This window comes from Protomyctophum parallelum, assembly GCF_964188405.1.
Source record: "Protomyctophum parallelum genome assembly, chromosome: 17".
Lineage (NCBI taxonomy): Eukaryota > Metazoa > Chordata > Actinopteri > Myctophiformes > Myctophidae > Protomyctophum > Protomyctophum parallelum.
The window spans coordinates 43,458,374-43,477,645 of NC_139719.1; the positions used below are offsets into that span (position 1 = coordinate 43,458,374).

At 46.0% G+C, this 19,272-nt stretch overlaps 1 protein-coding gene across 1 annotated transcript in view; it reads right to left on the reverse strand.

Annotated features, from left to right (window-relative positions):
* Nucleotides 1-19,272, reverse strand: part of LOC310874786 (semaphorin-4G-like) — a gene marked incomplete at both ends in the record, with an annotated part of 139,976 nt that overhangs the window by 81,495 nt on the left and 39,209 nt on the right. The window contains 4 exon segments of the mRNA XM_083787650.1: nucleotides 3,002-3,156; nucleotides 5,958-6,071; nucleotides 8,344-8,437; nucleotides 13,308-13,481. Of these exon segments, the coding sequence (XP_083643776.1) occupies nucleotides 3,002-3,156; nucleotides 5,958-6,071; nucleotides 8,344-8,437; nucleotides 13,308-13,481 (537 nt within the window).

Here is a 19,272-nt window from a genome sequence, read left to right on the forward strand (position 1 = left end):
GAAGTTAGCGACGGACCGGATGTTATCCCGGATGTGGCTGAAGTTAGCGACGGACCGGATGTTATCCCGGATGTGGCTGAAGTTAGCGACGGACCGGATGTTGTCCCGGATGTGGCTGAAGTTAGCGACAGACAGGATGTTATCCCGGATGTGGCTGAAGTTAGCGACGGACCGGATGTTGTCCCGGATGTGGCTGAAGTTAGCGATGGACCGGATGTTATCCCGGATCATCAGCATTAACTACTAATGTTGGTGCTCCCCAGGGTTGTGTGAGCTCAGCTGTACTCTTCACCCTTTATACTGACAGCTGTCGTATTGAGGAATGCCTGACTGAATGTCGCACTGACACACCAGACCAATACATTCTAAAATACTCAGATGATACAGTTTTGATCTCTCTCCTAGATAGTTCCAGTGATCCTGGACTGCACCAACACAGAGTAAATAAGGTGGTTGAATGGAGTGATAACAACGCTCTCATCATTAACACAAAAAAGACAGAAGAGATTGTTTTTGGTGCACCACCAGAGATACACAGATCCCCCATTACTATTCATGGTGAACCGATCAACCAGGTATGTTCGTACAAATACCTAGGAGTAGTAATAGACCATCTTTTGTCATGGAAAGATCAGATTGATTCAGTGTGTAAGAAAACAAAGCAAAGAATCTACTTCCTTCGCCGTCTAAGATCCTTCGGTGCTAGTAGACGGATTCTTCTTTTGTTTTTCACTTCTGTTATTATGAGTGTTCTTCAGTACTGTAGTACCACCTGGTATGGATGTTTGTCTGCAGCCCTAAAGTCACAACTGCTGCAACAACTGAACATTTGTTCAAAGATTGTTGGACAACAACTTCAGAAACTTTATACATCCACATATGATAACAGCATCCTAAGGTTAGCAAGGAATATCACCTCTAATACTAAGCATGTGTTGTATGGAGAATATAGGTTGCTACCTTCAGGAAGGAGATATGGTGTACCAGCATACAATAAGGTCAGACTAAAGAGGTCCTTTGTCTACCAATCGACCTTGAGGCTTAATCAGGAGTTGTAGTAGCCACAGGATAATCTAAGCGGTGGATATTGCTCATGTCTTTATTTATGTAAATTGTCCTGTTTGTGTTTTTGTTATGCGTTTCTGCATACTTGGCTGCTGTGTCGCAAGACAAATTTCAGTGTGAACTGACAATAAAGTACTATATCATATATCATATATCATGTGGCTGAAGTTAGCGACGGACCGGATGTTGTCCCGGTTGTGGCTGAAGTTAGCGACGGACAGGATGTTATCCCGGATGTGGCTGAAGTTAGCGACGGACTGGATGTTATCCCGGATGTGGCTGAAGTTAGCGACAGACAGGATGTTGTCCCGGATGTGGCTGAAGTTAGCGACAGACAGGATGTTGTCCCGGATGTGGCTGAAGTTAGCGACGGACAGGATGTTATCCCGGATGTGGCTGAAGTTAGCGACGGACTGGATGTTATCCCGGATGTGGCTGAAGTTAGCGACGGACTGGATGTTATCCCGGATGTGGCTGAAGTTAGCGACAGACAGGATGTTGTCCCGGATGTGGCTGAAGTTAGCGACGGACAGGATGTTATCCCGGATGTGGCTGAAGTTAGCGACGGACTGGATGTTATCCCGGATGTGGCTGAAGTTAGCGACGGACTGGATGTTATCCCGGATGTGGCTGAAGTTAGCGACAGACAGGATGTTGTCCCGGATGTGGCTGAAGTTAGCGACGGACAGGATGTTATCCCGGATGTGGCTGAAGTTAGCGACAGACAGGATGTTATCCCGGATGTGGCTGAAGTTAGCGACGGACCGGATGTTATCCCGGATGTGGCTGAAGTTAGCGACGGACCGGATGCTATCCCGGATGTGGCTGAAGTTAGCGACGGACCGGATGCTATCCCGGATGTGGCTGAAGTTAGCGACGGACCGGATGTTGTCCCGGATGTGGCTGAAGTTAGCGACGGACCGGATGCTATCCCGGATGTGGCTGAAGTTAGCGACGGACAGGATGTTATCCCGGATGTGGCTGAAGTTAGCGACAGACCGGATGTGGCTGAAGTTAGCGACAGACCGGATGTTATCCCGGATGTGGCTGAAGTTAGCGACGGACCGGATGTGGCTGAAGTTAGTGACAGACCGGATGCTGTCCCGGATGTGGCTGAAGTTAGCGACAGACCGGATGCTGTCCCGGATGTGGCTGAAGTTAGCGACAGACCGGATGTTATCCCGGATGTGGCTGAAGTTAGCGACGGACCGGATGCTATCCCGGATGTGGCTGAAGTTAGCGACGGACCGGATGTGGCTGAAGTTAGCGACGGACCGGATGTTATCCCGGATGTGGCTGAAGTTAGCGACGGACAGGATGTGGCTGAAGTTAGCGACGGACCGGATGTTATCCCGGATGTGGCTGAAGTTAGCGACGGACAGGATGCTATCCCGGATGTGGCTGAAGTTAGCGACGGACAGGATGCTATCCCGGATGTGGCTGAAGCAGCTTGATCTCTCGAGGCGATAACGACAACGACAACAACGGGAGGTAAGGCGACTAGCGACGGGACGGCCTATAGTCACATGACACAATCTTTTCTTAGAATTGGACGGAATGAATTTCAGATCAAGAGCTATTCACGGGTAGGGTACCTTGCAGACCCTGGTCTTTGAGGGGGTAGGGTACCTTGCAGACCCTGGTCTGAGAGGGGGTAGGGTACCTTGCAGACCCTGGTCTATGAGGGGGTAGGGTACCTTGCAGACCCTGGTCTATGAGGGGGTAGGGTACCTTGCAGACCCTGGTCTTTGAGGGGGTAGGGTACCTTGCAGCCCCATGGTCTATGAGGGGGTAGGGTACCTTGCAGACCCTGGTCTATGAGGGGGTAGGGTACCTTGCAGACCCTGGTCTATGAGCGGGTAGGGTACCTTGCAGACCCTGGTCTGAGAGCGGGTAGGGTACCTTGCAGACCCTGGTCTGAGAGCGGGTAGGGTACCTTGCAGACCCGCGCCACGCGGGCCACCCTGGTCTGAGAGGGGTAGGTGGTCTGCTCCTGGCTCCTCTCCGTGAAGAACACGTAGATCTTATCGTCGTCTCCCAGCGAGCTGTTCACGCTCTCCTTCATCAGCGCCGAGCCCACGAAGTCTGCGTCTGTAAGAGAGCACACACACGCCACGCACCCACACACGAACCAACGCACCCACACACGCACACCGCACCCACACACCACACACAGAGCACGCACACACAACACTGGTTGTTAGGAACTATCTAACAACCGGTCTGTGGGTAAAGCATGTCCTAGGTTACTAAATATAAAAAAATACAAAAAATGGTCTGCATCTATAGCCCAGCTCTGAGATGGCATGCAGAAGATGCTGGGTGGGTTTGGCAAAAGGGCCTTTCTCTGTGTGGAGTTTGCAATAACGTGGCCGTTCCACACGCTACGTCCAAACGGGGGAAACAGGTGATGAAGAAGCGGGCCTGCTCACTCCTCATGCACTGACGGAAGCATGAGCTCAGTTCGAGGCTCTCCCCAGGTTGGCAGAGGAGGAGAGTATAGCGCCCAGGATTACAGCGTAGGCAATGTGGCACCGGGTGACAAGAAAAGGGGCTTAGAAAATAAAATAAATAAAGTGCTTGGTATTTAATAACCTTTGTCATAAAAGCACAGACACAGGATTAGCAGCCCATAAGTGGTGTCGTTGGTAGACAGATGCTTTTAGGAATAATTGAATGGATAAAACGAAGCCAGTCTGTACAACGCGTGTTTGACGTGGCCAGTCTGTACAACGTGTGTGGGCGCCGGTTCCTTTTCCACTGCCTAATGGCATTTCAAGGCTTGCGGCTCTGAAGGGAAATGGAGAAATTATACATAGTGGATGAATCAAAATGTGCATAATATCAACGAGATATGTGGCCCATTGAATAGACGTAATATTGAGATGTGGCCCATTGAATAGACGTAATATTGAGATGTGGCACATTGAATAGACGTAATATTGAGATGTGGCCCATTGAATAGACGTAATATTGAGATGTGGCCCATTGAATAGACGTAATATTGAGATGTGGCCCATTGAATAGACGGCAGAGAAACTATGTTTCTAGAAATCACAAGATGTTTAAAACAGGGTTCATTTGTTTTCGAGGTGCGCTAGCCCCTCCTATATACAGCTTTTGACCCCACACGTCTCAATATTTGCCATTGACAATGAAAGGAGAAATTAGGTCAAATATCCACCAAATATGCCATGAATGGTAAATGGTGCATTTATATAGCGCCGTTATCCAACAGATTGTACCTGTCTCAACGATTATCGACCTGTTGCTTTGACTTCTGTTCTCATGAAATGCCTGGACAGAAAATGGTTATCTCTTATATCAAGAGCATCATTCCTGCTAGTATTGATCCTTTACAGTTTGCTTACTGTTCAAATAGATCTGTGGATGACGCAATCTCTCTTGCTTTACACACTGCCCTGGTACATCTAGAAAAGAAAAGCTCTTATGTCAGACTACTGTTCATAGACTATAGTTCCGCATTCAACACTATTGTACCATCTTTCTAAATTAGTGTTGAAACTCAGTGGCCTTGGTGTGGGCAGCTCCATCTGTAACTGGCTATTTGATTTTCTGACGGGCAGGCCCCAGTCAGTGTGTACGCATAGGAGAGAGAGATGTTCATCCACAATTCTCACCAGAACCGGTGCGCCCCAAGGCTGCTGCCTCAGTCCTCTGCTGTACAGCTTGTTTACGTTTGATTGTGTCGCCAGATATGGGAATAACAGTATAATTAAATTTGCGGAGGATACCACAGTGATCGGACTAATAACCGACGGTGATGAGAGGGCCTATAGGAGGGAGATAGAAGATCTAACACCAATAAGACCAAATAAATCATTGTAGACTTTAGGAAGTCCAAAGGCATCCACACCCCCATTTCCATCAAAGGGTCATCTGTCGACATAGTTGATAACTTTAAATTCCTGGGCATACACATCACAGACACATTCACATGGTCACTCAACACCGAGTACATCCTCAAGAAGGCGCAGCAGCGGCTGTACTTTCTGAGGCGCCTTAAAGAATGTGGCTTAAGTACAAAAGGACTAGTGAACTTTTATCGCTGTATAATTGAAAGTGTCTTAACTGGCTGTATCACAGTGTGGTACGGTAACACGACCGCTCAGGACTGCAACAGGTTGCAGAGGACCGCAGCTAAAATCATCGGCAGCACAGAATTACCCAGTCTCCATAACATCTACACCACTCGTTGTATGAAAAAAGCCCATAACATCATGGAAGACACCAGCCATCCCGCAAATACCCTGTTCAAACTACTCCCTTCCAAAAAACGCTACCAGAGCATCACATCTCGCACCACCACCCGTCTCAGTAACAGTTTCTACCCCCAGGCAGTCAGGCTGCTGAACAGCTGACCTTGAACTGTATTGCACTGTTTTGTCACTTCAGTTTTTTTGTCTTTTTCTTGCACTATAGATGTTTGTTTATGTCCTGTGTATGTAAGACTGAGAGTGCTCTGAGCATTGTATTTATACTCTGTATCTACACACATGACAAATAAACCTGAACCTGAACCATTCGCGCACACATTCACACACACATTCATACACCGATGCCGGCGGAATCCATGCAAGGCACCAACCAGCACATCAGGAGGAATTAGGGGTTCAGTGTCTTGCTCAAGGACACTTCGACACTAACTCTGTGGGAGCCCACAGGGTTCGAACCTGGCAACCTTGAGCCACCGCCACCCCGACATAAAATCAGATCAGCATATGGAATTAATTCTGTACTGGCCATATATGGAGCGCGTCTTGAGTGTACATGAGGGTTTGATGAGGTCAGATCAACATATGGAATGTCAGAACAGGAACAGGTCAGCTCCATATATGGAGATCTTAAAGCAACGTGCATGTTTTTATTACCCAGCAGCCACCTGGTGGGGGCTTCCTCCGTCCTCAGGGTCGGGAAGGGGAAGTTTCTCCTCAGGTCTGGAGAGGAGCGGAACTCATACTGAGACGCTGTGAACATCTCCCCGTCTGGACAGAGAGAGAAAGAGAGAGACCTTTATTATAGCATAGCCCGCGTTCCCCACTATTTAATCAAATATTCTACGCTGCCTAGATTGTTTTATTACCTTCACAGCATAACGCCGAAGTATTTGCGCTTTTGATCCACGAAAAACCGCTAGTAAACACTCCCAGCATTCGTTATTGAGCCGACAAAAAAGCCACTTCCTTGATCCAGGGTCACAGACGAAGAGCAAAGCGAGCCAAGACTGTCCCTACCCCCTGGTCCACTTGCATTGGGCTCAATTTTCCCAGAAGCCCTAGCAGCCCAGAGAGCATGGGTTGATTTCCGGGTTTCGTCATCATAATAACGTGACGGCCGGCCTCGTCACCAGGTCCGCGACAAAGCCGCAGTTTCTTTTTAATTATTAAAATATGGAGAATTAAACACATAAAACAAATAGCGGGTTTAGCATATTGCGAGCGTTGGAACCCTGGATTAAACAATTAGCTGCTGTCAAAGTGTTAACAGGGTTGTTTGTACATGAATTCTTAGCCCTTAACAGGGTTGTATGTACAGTGCCCCCGGAAAGTATTCACACCCCTTCACTTTTACCACATTTTGTTTTGTTGCAGCCTCATTTCAAAATGGATTAAATTCGTTTTGTTCCTCATCAAACTACAAACAATACCCCAAATGATGAAGTGAAAAAATTTTTTTGTTAATTTATTAAAAATAAGGAACTGGAAAAACACATGTACATAAGTATTCACACTCTTGACTTAGTACTAACCTTTGGCAGCAATTACAGCCTTAAGCCTTTTTGGGAATGATCCTACAAGCTTGGTACACTTTTTGGGGTATTTTCCCCCTTTTTCTCTGCAGATCCTCTCACGCTCTGTCAGGTTAGACGGGGAGCGTCGCTGCACAGCTATTTTCAGGTCCTTCCAGAGATGCTCAATGGGGTTCAAGTTTGGGCTCCATTCATCTTTCCCTCTATCCTGACAAGTCTCCCAGTTCCTGCCGTTGAAAAACATCCCCACAGCATGACGCTGCCACCACCATGCTTCACTGTAGGGATGGTATTTGCCAGGTGCTGAGCGGTGCCTGGTTTCCTCGCTCCCCGTCTAACCTGACAGAGCTTGAGACGATCTGCAGAGAAGAAGGGGTGAAAATACCCCAAATTCAAGTGTGCCAAGCTTGTAGCATCATTCGCAAAAAGGCTTAAGGCTGTAATTGCTGCCAAAGGTGCCTACACTTAGTACTAAGTCAAGAGTGTGAATACTTATGTACAGGTGCTGTAATGTACATGGTATCTTACCCACCAGCAGAGCGGTGTATAGGGCTGTGTAATGCACATGGTATCTTACCCACCAGCAGAGCGGTGTATAGGGTGGTGTAATGCACATGGTATCTTACCCACCAGCAGGGCGGTGTATAGGGTGGTGTAATGCACATGGTATCTTACCCACCAGCAGGGCGGTGTATAGGGTGGTGTAATGCACATGGTATCTTACCCACCAGCAGGGCGGTGTATAGGGTGGTGTAATGGACATGGTATCTTACCCACCAGCAGGGCGGTGTATAGGGTGGTGTAATGGACATGGTATCTTACCCACCAGCAGGGCGGTGTATAGGGTGGTGTAATGGACATGGTATCTTACCCACCAGCAGGGCGGTGTATAGGGTGGTGTAATGCACATGGTATCTTACCCACCAGCAGAGCGGTGTATAGGGTGGTGTAATGCACATGGTATCTTACCCACCAGCAGAGCGGTGTATAGGGTGGTGTAATGCACATAGTATCTTACCCACCAGCAGGGCGGTGTATAGGGTGGTGTAATGGACATGGTATCTTACCCACCAGCAGGGCGGTGTATAGGGTGGTGTAATGCACATGGTATCTTACCCACCAGCAGGGCGGTGTATAGGGTGGTGTAATGCACATGGTATCTTACCCACCAGCAGGGCGGTGTATAGGGTGGTGTAATGGACATGGTATCTTACCCACCAGCAGGGCGGTGTATAGGGTGGTGTAATGCACATGGTATCTTACCCACCAGCAGGGCGGTGTATAGGGTGGTGTAATGCACATGGTATCTTACCCACCAGCAGGGCGGTGTATAGGGCTGTGTGATGTACATGGTATCTTACCCACTAGCAGGGCGGTGTATAGGGTGGTGTAATGCACATGGTATCTTACCCACCAGCAGAGCGGTGTATAGGGTGGTGTAATGCACATGGTATCTTACCCACCAGCAGAGCGGTGTATAGGGTGGTGTAATGCACATGGTATCTTACCCACTAGCAGAGCGGTGTAACCCTTGGCGGGGTCGTACGGACATCGGTCTCGTCCCTCCTCGAAGCCCGAGGAGAAGGTGAAGTGTTCTGCGTCCTGGAAGAGGAAGAGGAGGAGGAGGAGGAGGAAGATGAGGAGGAGGAAGATGAGGAGGACGAGGAGGAGGATGTGGAGGAGGAGGAGGAGGATGAGGAGGAGGAGGAGGAGGAGGAGGAAGAGGAGGAGGAGGAGGATGAGGAGGGGGAGGAGGAGGAGGGGGGAGGAGGAGGATGAGGATGAGGAGGATGAGGAAGAGGAAGAGGAGGAGGAGGAAGATGAGGAAGAGTAGGAGGAGGAGGAGGAAGAGGAGGAAGAGGAGGAGGAGGAGGAGACCACATCCATTCAGTTCATAATAATAAAATAAAAAAACACTCTGGCAGGAAGTGAGGGGCGTCTCAAACATTGTACTCTAATGGCACACCGGCAGACTCGAAGATGCAAAGAGACGAATGAGGTCATTTGGAGCACAGCTACATGCATCATTGCATCGCCACGTCACTGGAAGCAGCATGGAATACAGATGTGTATATTTACAGGAAACTCCCGTTATACTTTCCAACAAACTACGGTAAACTCCCGAATTGTACCATCACACCTGTATATTACCGTATATTAACTGTATATGCTGCTGAACTTGAGGTTTACGGGGAAATCTAGTGCCCATAATTGCTCGTTAACTCCTCTTTTCTCGCAGTGTGGCTTCCATTGACATTGAATGGTAGACTGTATCTTTGTGTGAATGCAACATTCTGGACACATCACACTTGTGTGAAGTGAGGGGCGCTCTTATCATCATACATCATCAGGTTCCGGGCCAATCACTTTGGGGGAGTCCTCACTTTTCTGTCCTCACATTCTGTGCTCAGCCAATGAAATCCTCGCTTTGGGGTACACACACATTGCTCAGCCAATAAAATCATCGCTTTGGGGTACACACACATTGCTCAGCCAATCAAATCCTCGCTATGGGGTATACACAAACATTGCTCAGCCAATCAACACCTTGCATAGGAGGTGTTTACGCCCTAAAAAAAAAAGAAGGGGAAAAACGCTGAGAACCAATCTAGTAATCTCGGAGACCACAGGCGTTTCGTTTCCAAAATGAAATAAAAATCAACTCCAACTTGTGTCATGTCAAGGAACCCCACATTGAGATGCAACGAGACACATTGTGAGCTTGTGGATCAGCTTTTTCTGACTGGTGTCATAGTGTGATGTCATACAGTACATGAGTGATGTCATAGACCGGTCACATGGGAGACACAGTCTCTTGTTTAGTTGACTCAATGCTTTCTGTCTTTCCTTCTTTTAGTCATAACAAGGTCATGTTACTTATTTATTCCCGTTGCTGTTGGTTGTCATGGCAACAGCTGATGTCGTGTGGGAGTTCGGACTGATCCAGACAGCACTGGATAACTGCTAGCTTGCATAACGTCTTCAGAGTAGGACTCAGGTCTAAGATGTACGAGTTATCAGAGTATCCTCCATGTCCAAAGAGGATGATGCGTTCTCCCACCATGCAACAGCACCTACCATCTATTGGACCGGGTCTCTTCCCTTTGGGCTCCACCTTCTTCCAGGAGAAGGTCTCTGGACTGAATTTCCACATATCAGTGAAGCTCTGATACCTGTTGCCAAATATGTACAGCTCTCCATTGTAGGTAAAGGCTGAATGTTTCCAGCGTCCTTCTGGAAGAAGCTGTGCAGAAGGTGTGCTCATCCAGAGGTTGGTCTCTGTGTCAAACACTCTGATGGTGTTGTTGTACAGACCCCCCATAATATAGCCCCCAAATACAAACATCTTTGTTCCAATGATGGTAGCAGAGTGACACCATGAAGCAGGAGGTGGAGTTCCTCTGGTGTTAATTAAAGACCAGACCATTGTGCTGGTGTCCAACTTGTACATGTCATTAGTCAATCCAGTCAGCTTGGTGTTTCCTCCATAGATAAACATGACCTTCCCCAACACACAGGCTGAGTGGCCACTCCTCGCCTCTGGAACAGCTCCAGAAACCCTGCTGGGTTTGAACCACATGTGGGCGTCCACATCAAATGCATAAAGCTCATTGTAGTACTCCACTCCCCAGCGGCCTCCCCAGATGTAGACTGTATCTTCTACCAGCACAGCTGTGTGGCCGCAGCGCCTGGATGGAACCTCAAGGTGACCGTCTCCTCTTCCAGGACTCACTGGAGGTAACTTCTTCCAGCATAAAGACATTGTGTTGAAGACATGGACAACCATCTGATCCTTGCAGCTCCATCCATCACAGTCACCTTCGAAGGAATAAAGTTTGTTCCTCACTGCTACAGACGCATGATAGACTCGCTTTGGTCCTCCTGCTTTGGAAACAGTCCAAGTAAACATCACCTTCTCTCTCTGTCTGTCTGTCTGTCTGTCTGTCTTTCTGTCTGTCCCTCCCTCGATGTGAACAGTCATTTTCAACACAGCACATCTTCTTATATATTCTGGTGTGAAATCACACGCAACACAAACTGTTGCCAATGCATGCCTTAATTATGCCAATTTGTGCAGCTACTCTCCTCATAAGCTACTCTGGTCTGGGCCTTTTGACTGCAACCCTGTTCATTCACACTTACTAGAAACACCTGGTATATAAGGCCGGCCCCTTTTACACTGGCAGCCAATAAAACATCCTGAATCAGATCTGTGCCACATTCAGATTGGAATCCGATTAGTTTAAATAATAAGCCTAAACACAAACAAATCAAATCACATGGAATCCGATTTTTATTTGTATTTTATTTATCAGACAGTGGGCCTTGTGGTTAGAGTGTCCGCCCTGAAACTAGGAGGTCAGGGTTCGATCCCCGGCCGGGTCATAACAAAGAAAGGGAACCAATGCTCCCTGCTTGGCACTCAGCATCAATGGGTTGGATTGGGGGGGTCAGTCCCTGCTTGGCACTCAGCATCAATGGGTTGGATCGGGGGGTCAGTCCCTGCTTGGCACTCAGCATCAATGGGTTGGATTGGGGGGTCAGTCCCTGCTTGGCACTCAGCATCAATGGGTTGGATTGGGGGGTCAGTCCCTGCTTGGCACTCAGCATCAATGGGTTGGATTGGGGGGTCAGTCCCTGCTTGGCACTCAGCATCAATGGGTTGGATCGGGGGGTCAGTCCCTGCTTGGCACTCAGCATCAATGGGTTGGATCGGGGGGTCAAATCTACTAATCAAATGATTCCTGCCAATATCGATGCTGACCGATACCGATATATATATATAGAGAGACGTTCCAAGGCCAGTGAGTCGATGTGTTTCCTCCAACTGCGCCTTGGTCTGCCCCGGGGTCTCGTCCCAGTGGGACGTGGTCCTTGGTCTGCCCCGGGGGTCTCGTCCCAGTGGGACGTGGTCCTTGGTCTGCCCCAGGGTCTCCTCCCAGTGGGACGTGGTCCTTGGTCTGCCCCCCGGGGTCTCCTCCCAGTGGGACGTGATCCTTGGTCTGCCCCGGGGTCTCGTCCCAGTGGGACGTGGTCCTTGGTCTGCCCCAGGGTCTCGTCCCAGTGGGACGTGGTCCTTGGTCTGCCCCAGGGTCTCGTCCCAGTGGGACGTGGTCCTTGGTCTGCCCCAGGGTCTCCTCCCAGTGGGACGTGGTCCTTGGTCTGCCCCAGGGTCTCCTCCCAGTGGGACGTGGTCCTTGGTCTGCCCCGGGGGTCTCCTCCCAGTGGGACGTGGTCCTTGGTCTGCCCCAGGGTCTCCTCCCAGTGGGACGTGATCCTTGGTCTGCCCCGGGGTCTCGTCCCAGTGGGACGTGGTCCTTGGTCTGCCCCGGGGTCTCGTCCCAGTGGGACGTGGTCCTTGGTCTGCCCCAGGGTCTCCTCCCAGTGGGACGTGGTCCTTGGTCTGCCCCGGGGTCTCGTCCCAGTGGGACGTGGTCCTTGGGTCTTTATGTAAATGAAAGGCTCTTTATGTAAATGAAAGGGTGTTTATGTAAATTAAAGGCTCTTTATGTAAATGAAAGGGTGTCTATGTAAATGAAAGGCTCTTTATGTAAATGAAAGGCTCTTACTATGTAGCCACACAGCGGCCTGAAGGCGTGCGTTCCACAGGCGTACAGGTGTTTATGTAAATGAAAGGGTGTCTATGTAAATGAAAGGCTCTTTATGTAAATGAAAGGCTCTTACTATGTAGCCACACAGCGGCCTGAAGGCGTGCGTTCTCTTTATGTAAATGAAAGGCTCTTACTATGTAGCCACACAGCGGCCTGAAGGCGTGCGTTATGTAAATGAAAGGCTCTTACTATGTAGCCACACAGCGGCCTGAAGGCGTGCGTTATGTAAATTAAAGGCTCTTACTATGTAGCCACACAGCGGCCTGAAGGCGTGCGTTATGTAAATGAAAGGCTCTTACTATGTAGCCACACAGCGGCCTGAAGGCGTGCGTTCTCTTTATGTAAATGAAAGGCTCTTACTATGTAGCCACACAGCGGCCTGAAGGCGTGCGTTATGTAAATGAAAGGCTCTTACTATGTAGCCACACAGCGGCCTGAAGGCGTGCGTTCCACAGGCGTACAGGTGTTTATGTAAATGAAAGGCTCTTACTATGTAGCCACACAGCGGCCTGAAGGCGTGCGTTATGTAAATGAAAGGCTCTTACTATGTAGCCACACAGCGGCCTGAAGGCGTGCGTTCCACAGGCGTACAGGTGTTTATGTAAATGAAAGGCTCTTACTATGTAGCCACACAGCGGCCTGAAGGCGTGCGTTATGTAAATGAAAGGCTCTTACTATGTAGCCACACAGCGGCCTGAAGGCGTGCGTTATGTAAATGAAAGGCTCTTACTATGTAGCCACACAGCGGCCTGAAGGCGTGCGTTATGTAAATGAAAGGCTCTTACTATGTAGCCACACAGCGGCCTGAAGGCGTGCGTTCCACAGGCGTACAGGTGTTTATGTAAATGAAAGGCTCTTACTATGTAGCCACACAGCGGCCTGAAGGCGTGCGTTCCACAGGCGTACAGGTGTTTATGTAAATGAAAGGCTCTTACTATGTAGCCACACAGCGGCCTGAAGGCGTGCGTTCCACAGGCGTACAGGTGCGTCTCGTTGTAGCGCTGCAGGAAGCGGATGTGGTTGTAGCACTCTGTCTGCAAGTAGAGAACACATCCATTATTAACCCATTCTGACCTGAGATCAGATTCATACGAGGTTTCCGCCGGACACACGCTGGTCTGATGAACCCATTCTGACCTGAGATCAGATTCTAAAAATGTCAGTCGTTCTTCGATTAAAAAAAAAATAGCAGACCTACAAGCTCGTATCGCGCCACTCGGTGGCGCGATACGAGCTTGTAGATCTGCTATTTTTCAATAGCTAAAGCATAACATGATGCTGACACCAAAATGGGTGCCCGGTCAGAATGGGTTAAGACACAATCAGTGCCGGCAGTGCTTCAAAATAGGAGCTCTGGGTGGCCGGGGTTGTCTCAGCGCTTTTACTCTGAAAGCCACGACCCGGAAACAATCTACTAAAAAAAGTTGACTTTACATTGCTATAGCTTACATTGCGATCGTTTTAATTTATACGATATATGTTCCAAAAAGCGTTCATATTTTTGCGGGAGAGACGGATGAGGAGCAGAAATGAAGCGCCAGCATATCGATCCGTTCATCACCACGGAGAGCGCCCTGGATTAGGAGAGACGAGTCATTCTTTCCGCCGCGCTAACATGTGAGTCAACGGTAAGCTAATAATTGCCTAGAGCGTTAGCATACGGCAGCCGAAAGGCGAACGGGCCAAAAAAATTAAAAAAAGGAAAATTTCTGAATATTCTTATCTCGCCCCGCATCATTGAGGAGGCGCTAGGACGTCCTCACACGTTCTTTGTACATCTCGGTTCTAATCCTTAAGACGTACAGGTCTGTCCTACGTACAAAATGTGTTAATAACTACACATCCATTATTCTATCAAATGTCTTCTACATCCCGACAGTTTTCTGAAAAAGCTATGATTCTATGTCAGTCGTTCTTCGATTTTTCAAAAATGGCAGACCCACACACAGACGTAAAGGGTGTTCAATAGCACTGATTTATGAAACAACACACAGACGTAAAGGGTGTTCAATAGCACTGATTTATGAAACAACACACAGACGTAAAGGGTGTTCAATAGCACTGATTTATGAAACAACACACAGACGTAAAGGGTGATCAATAGCACTGATTTATGAAACACACAGACGTAAAGGGTGTTCAATAGCACTGATTAATGAAACAACACACAGACGTAAAGGGTGTTCAATAGCACTGATTTATGAAACAACACACGGACGTAAAGGGTGTTCAATAGCACTGATTTATGAAACAACACACAGACGTAAAGGGTGTTCAATAGCACTGATTTATGAAACACACAGACGTAAAGGGTGTTCAATAGCACTGATTAATGAAACAACACACAGACGTAAAGGGTGTTCAATAGCACTGATTTATGAAACAACACACAGACGTAAAGGGTGTTCAATAGCACTGATTTATGGAACAACACACAGACGTAAAGGGTGTTCAATAGCACTGATTTATGAAACACACAGACGTAAAGGGTGTTCAATAGCACTGATTTATGAAACACACAGACGTAAAGGGTGTTCAATAGCACTGATTTATGAAACAACACACAGACGTAAAGGGTGTTCAATAGCACTGATTTATGAAACAACACACAAACGTAAAGGGTGTTCAACAGCACTGATTTATGAAACAACACACAGACGTAAAGGGTGTTCAATAGCACTGATTTATGGAACAACACACAGACATAAAGGGTGTTCAATAGCACTGATTTATGAAACAACACACAGACGTAAAGGGTGTTCAATAGCACTGATTTATGAAACAACACACAGACGTAAAGGGTGTTCAACAGCACTGATTTATGAAACAACACACAGACGTAAAGGGTGTTCAATAGCACTGATTTATGAAACACACAGACGTAAAGGGTGTTCAATAGCACTGATTTATGGAACAACACACAGACGTAAAGGGTGTTCAATAGCACTGATTTATGGAACAACAAACAGACGTAAAGGGTGTTCAATAGCACTGATTTATGAAACAACACACAGACGTAAAGGGTGTTCAATAGCACTGATTTATGGAACAACACACGGACGTAAAGGGTGTTCAATAGCACTGATTTATGAAACACACAGACGTAAAGGGTGTTCAATAGCACTGATTTATGGAACAACACAGACGTAAAGGGTGTTCAATAGCACTGATTTATGAAACAACACACAGACGTAAAGGGTGTTCAATAGCACTGATTTATGGAACAACACAGACGTAAAGGGTGTTCAATAGCACTGATTTATGAAACACACAGACGTAAAGGGTGTTCAATAGCACTGATTTATGAAACACACAGACGTAAAGGGTGTTCAATAGCACTGATTTATGAAACAACACACAGACGTAAAGGGTGTTCAATAGCACTGATTTATGAAACAACACACAGACGTAAAGGGTGTTCAACAGCACTGATTTATGAAACAACACACAGACGTAAAGGGTGTTCAATAGCACTGATTTATGGAACAACACACAGACATAAAGGGTGTTCAATAGCACTGATTTATGAAACAACACACAGACGTAAAGGGTGTTCAATAGCACTGATTTATGAAACAACACACAGACGTAAAGGGTGTTCAACAGCACTGATTTATGAAACAACACACAGACGTAAAGGGTGTTCAATAGCACTGATTTATGAAACAACACACAGACGTAAAGGGTGTTCAATAGCACTGATTTATGAAACAACACACAGACGTAAAGGGTGTTCAACAGCACTGATTTATGAAACAACACACAGACGTAAAGGGTGTTCAATAGCACTGATTTATGAAACACACAGACGTAAAGGGTGTTCAATAGCACTGATTTATGAAACAACACACAGACGTAAAGGGTGTTCAATAGCACTGATTTATGGAACAACACACAGACGTAAAGGGTGTTCAATAGCACTGATTTATGAAACAACACACAGACGTAAAGGGTGTTCAATAGCACTGATTTATGGAACAACACACAGACGTAAAGGGTGTTCAACAGCACTGATTTATGAAACAACACACAGACGTAAAGGGTGTTCAATAGCACTGATTTATGAAACACACAGACGTAAAGGGTGTTCAACAGCACTGATTTATGAAACAACACACAGACGTAAAGGGTGTTCAATAGCACTGATTTATGGAACAACACACAGACATAAAGGGTGTTCAATAGCACTGATTTATGAAACAACACACAGACGTAAAGGGTGTTCAATAGCACTGATTTATGAAACAACACACAGACGTAAAGGGTGTTCAACAGCACTGATTTATTTTCATTTCATTTCATTTCAACCTTTATTTAGTTCTCGGATAACACACTGAGGGCTGGGACCCTCTTTTTCAGTGGTGCCGAGATTACAACACATCAACAATGTACAGTTACAATGTAACATACAGTAACATAAAACAAGAAAACAACAAGAAAACAAAACATAGATAAATAGAGTAAAATATCACTGGTAATAATAATAATAATAAGGGAACATTGCATAGTGCTCAATTAAAACAGGTACAGTTGATATTTACCAGCGTTGATATGTCAAGATGAAAGCGATATAGAGAAGGAAGAGAGCTGTATTTTAGTGAAGTCTGTAAGGTGTTCCAAGTGTGTGGGGCAGCACACTTGAAGGCAGACTTTCCAGATGTAGTGGAGGCATGTATGCTCGCTAGCATCAAATATTCTTGGGAGCGTGTATGATAAGAAGTGTTTTTCCATTTTAAAAGAGAATTTAAATAAGAAGGTAAGTTCCCAATTAGAGCTTTATATATAAATAAAAACCAATGTTGGTCTCTCCTTGTCGCAAGGGAGGGCCAACCAACCTTATTATATAGTATGCAATGATGAGTGTTATAGCTGTCGCCTGTTATAAATCTGAGGGCAGAATGATAAACTGGGTCCAAGATTTTAAGTGTGGTAGCTGATGCGTTTCTGTATATAATGTCCCCGTAGTCCAGAGCGGAGATGAAAAGTGCTTCAATTAGTCTTTTTCTGGTAGGCCAAGGAAAGCAGGATCTGTTTCGGTAAAAAAAGCCAAGCTTCATTCGCAATTTCTTTGTTAAAATTTCAATGTGTGTTTTAAAAGTAAGTTTCTCGTCTAGCCAGATCCCGAGGTATTTATAAAAAGGTACTCGTTCAATGGTGGTGCCATTAGAGGTGTATAGCTGAGGATAATTTTCATTTAAAGCTATTTTCTTTGTAAAAAACATAAGTTTGGTCTTTTCTGCATTTAAAACCAGTTTTAAATCCAGCAATGATTTCTGGAAAACATCAAAGGCAAGTTGCAACATATGAGTAGATTTCTCCACAGAGTCTGAGAAACAATATAAGATCGTATCATCAGCATATAAATGTACATTACAGGTCTGTAATGTATTTACAATATTGTTAATATATATAATAAACAGTATGGGACCCAAAATCGAGCCTTGGGGTACTCCTTTAGATATATGGAGGAACTCTGATTTTACAGTTCCAACTTTAACACATTGATGTCTCTCAGAGAGGTAATTTTTAAACCATGTACAGGCAATAGGATCAAAACCAATATGACATAATCTTTCTAAAAGCAATGTATGGTCCACGGTATCGAAAGCTTTTGATAGGTCTACAAATAGTGCAGCACAAAATAGCTTGTTATCCAATGCTGAGGCAATATCATTTAAAACTAATGTCGTGGCAGTTACTGTACTATGTTTGGCCCGGAAACCAGATTGGTAAGGACTCAAAACGGAATTATTATGTAAGAACACTTTAAGTTGCTTATTTACAAGGGATTCAAGAATTTTAGCAAGACATGATAACTTGGAAATTGGACGATAATTATTTGGGTCATTTTTATCTTGTCCTTTGTGCAGGGGAACCACATGAGCCATTTTCCAGGCTCTGGGAATAATACCAGATGAAATAGACAAATTGAAAATATAGCAGATTTGTTCTGTAATTAAGGGAGTGGAGGCCCTCAGAAGGAAAGGGTCCAGATTGTCCTCCCCAACTGATTTCTTTGGGTCTATGGTGGAAAGAGCATGAAATACCTCACTGGTGTTAAAAGGGGTAAAAGAAAAAGGAGTTTCTGAGGCAGACAGAAAGCTATCTCTAATGGAGACAGCAGCAGCAGCAGCAGTATTTCCTATGTGCAAATTGTCAGCAGAGGTGGCATTTCTCATGTGCAAGTTGTCAAATAAGTGGCCCGCAGCAGCAAAGTGGTTATTAAAAGCTGAACATATTTCTTTTTCATTAGTTAGGACATCATTTCCCATGTTGAGGTGAGTGGGAAGGGCAGTAGTATTTTGTTTTCTAGTGGTGTTTATTATATTCCAAAACTTTACAAAATTTATGAAACAACACACAGACGTAAAGGGTGTTCAATAGCACTGATTTATGAAACAACACACAGACGTAAAGGGTGTTCAATAGCACTGATTTATGAAACAACACACAGACGTAAAGGGTGTTCAATAGCACTGATTTATGAAACAACACACAGACGTAAAGGGTGTTCAACAGCACTGATTTATGAAACAACACACAGACGTAAAGGGTGTTCAATAGCACTGATTTATGAAACACACAGACGTAAAGGGTGTTCAATAGCACTGATTTATGAAACAACACACAGACGTAAAGGGTGTTCAATAGCACTGATTTATGGAACAACACACAGACGTAAAGGGTGTTCAATAGCACTGATTTATGAAACAACACACAGACGTAAAGGGTGTTCAATAGCACTGATTTATGGAACAACACACAGACGTAAAGGGTGTTCAACAGCACTGATTTATGAAACAACACACAGACGTAAAGGGTGTT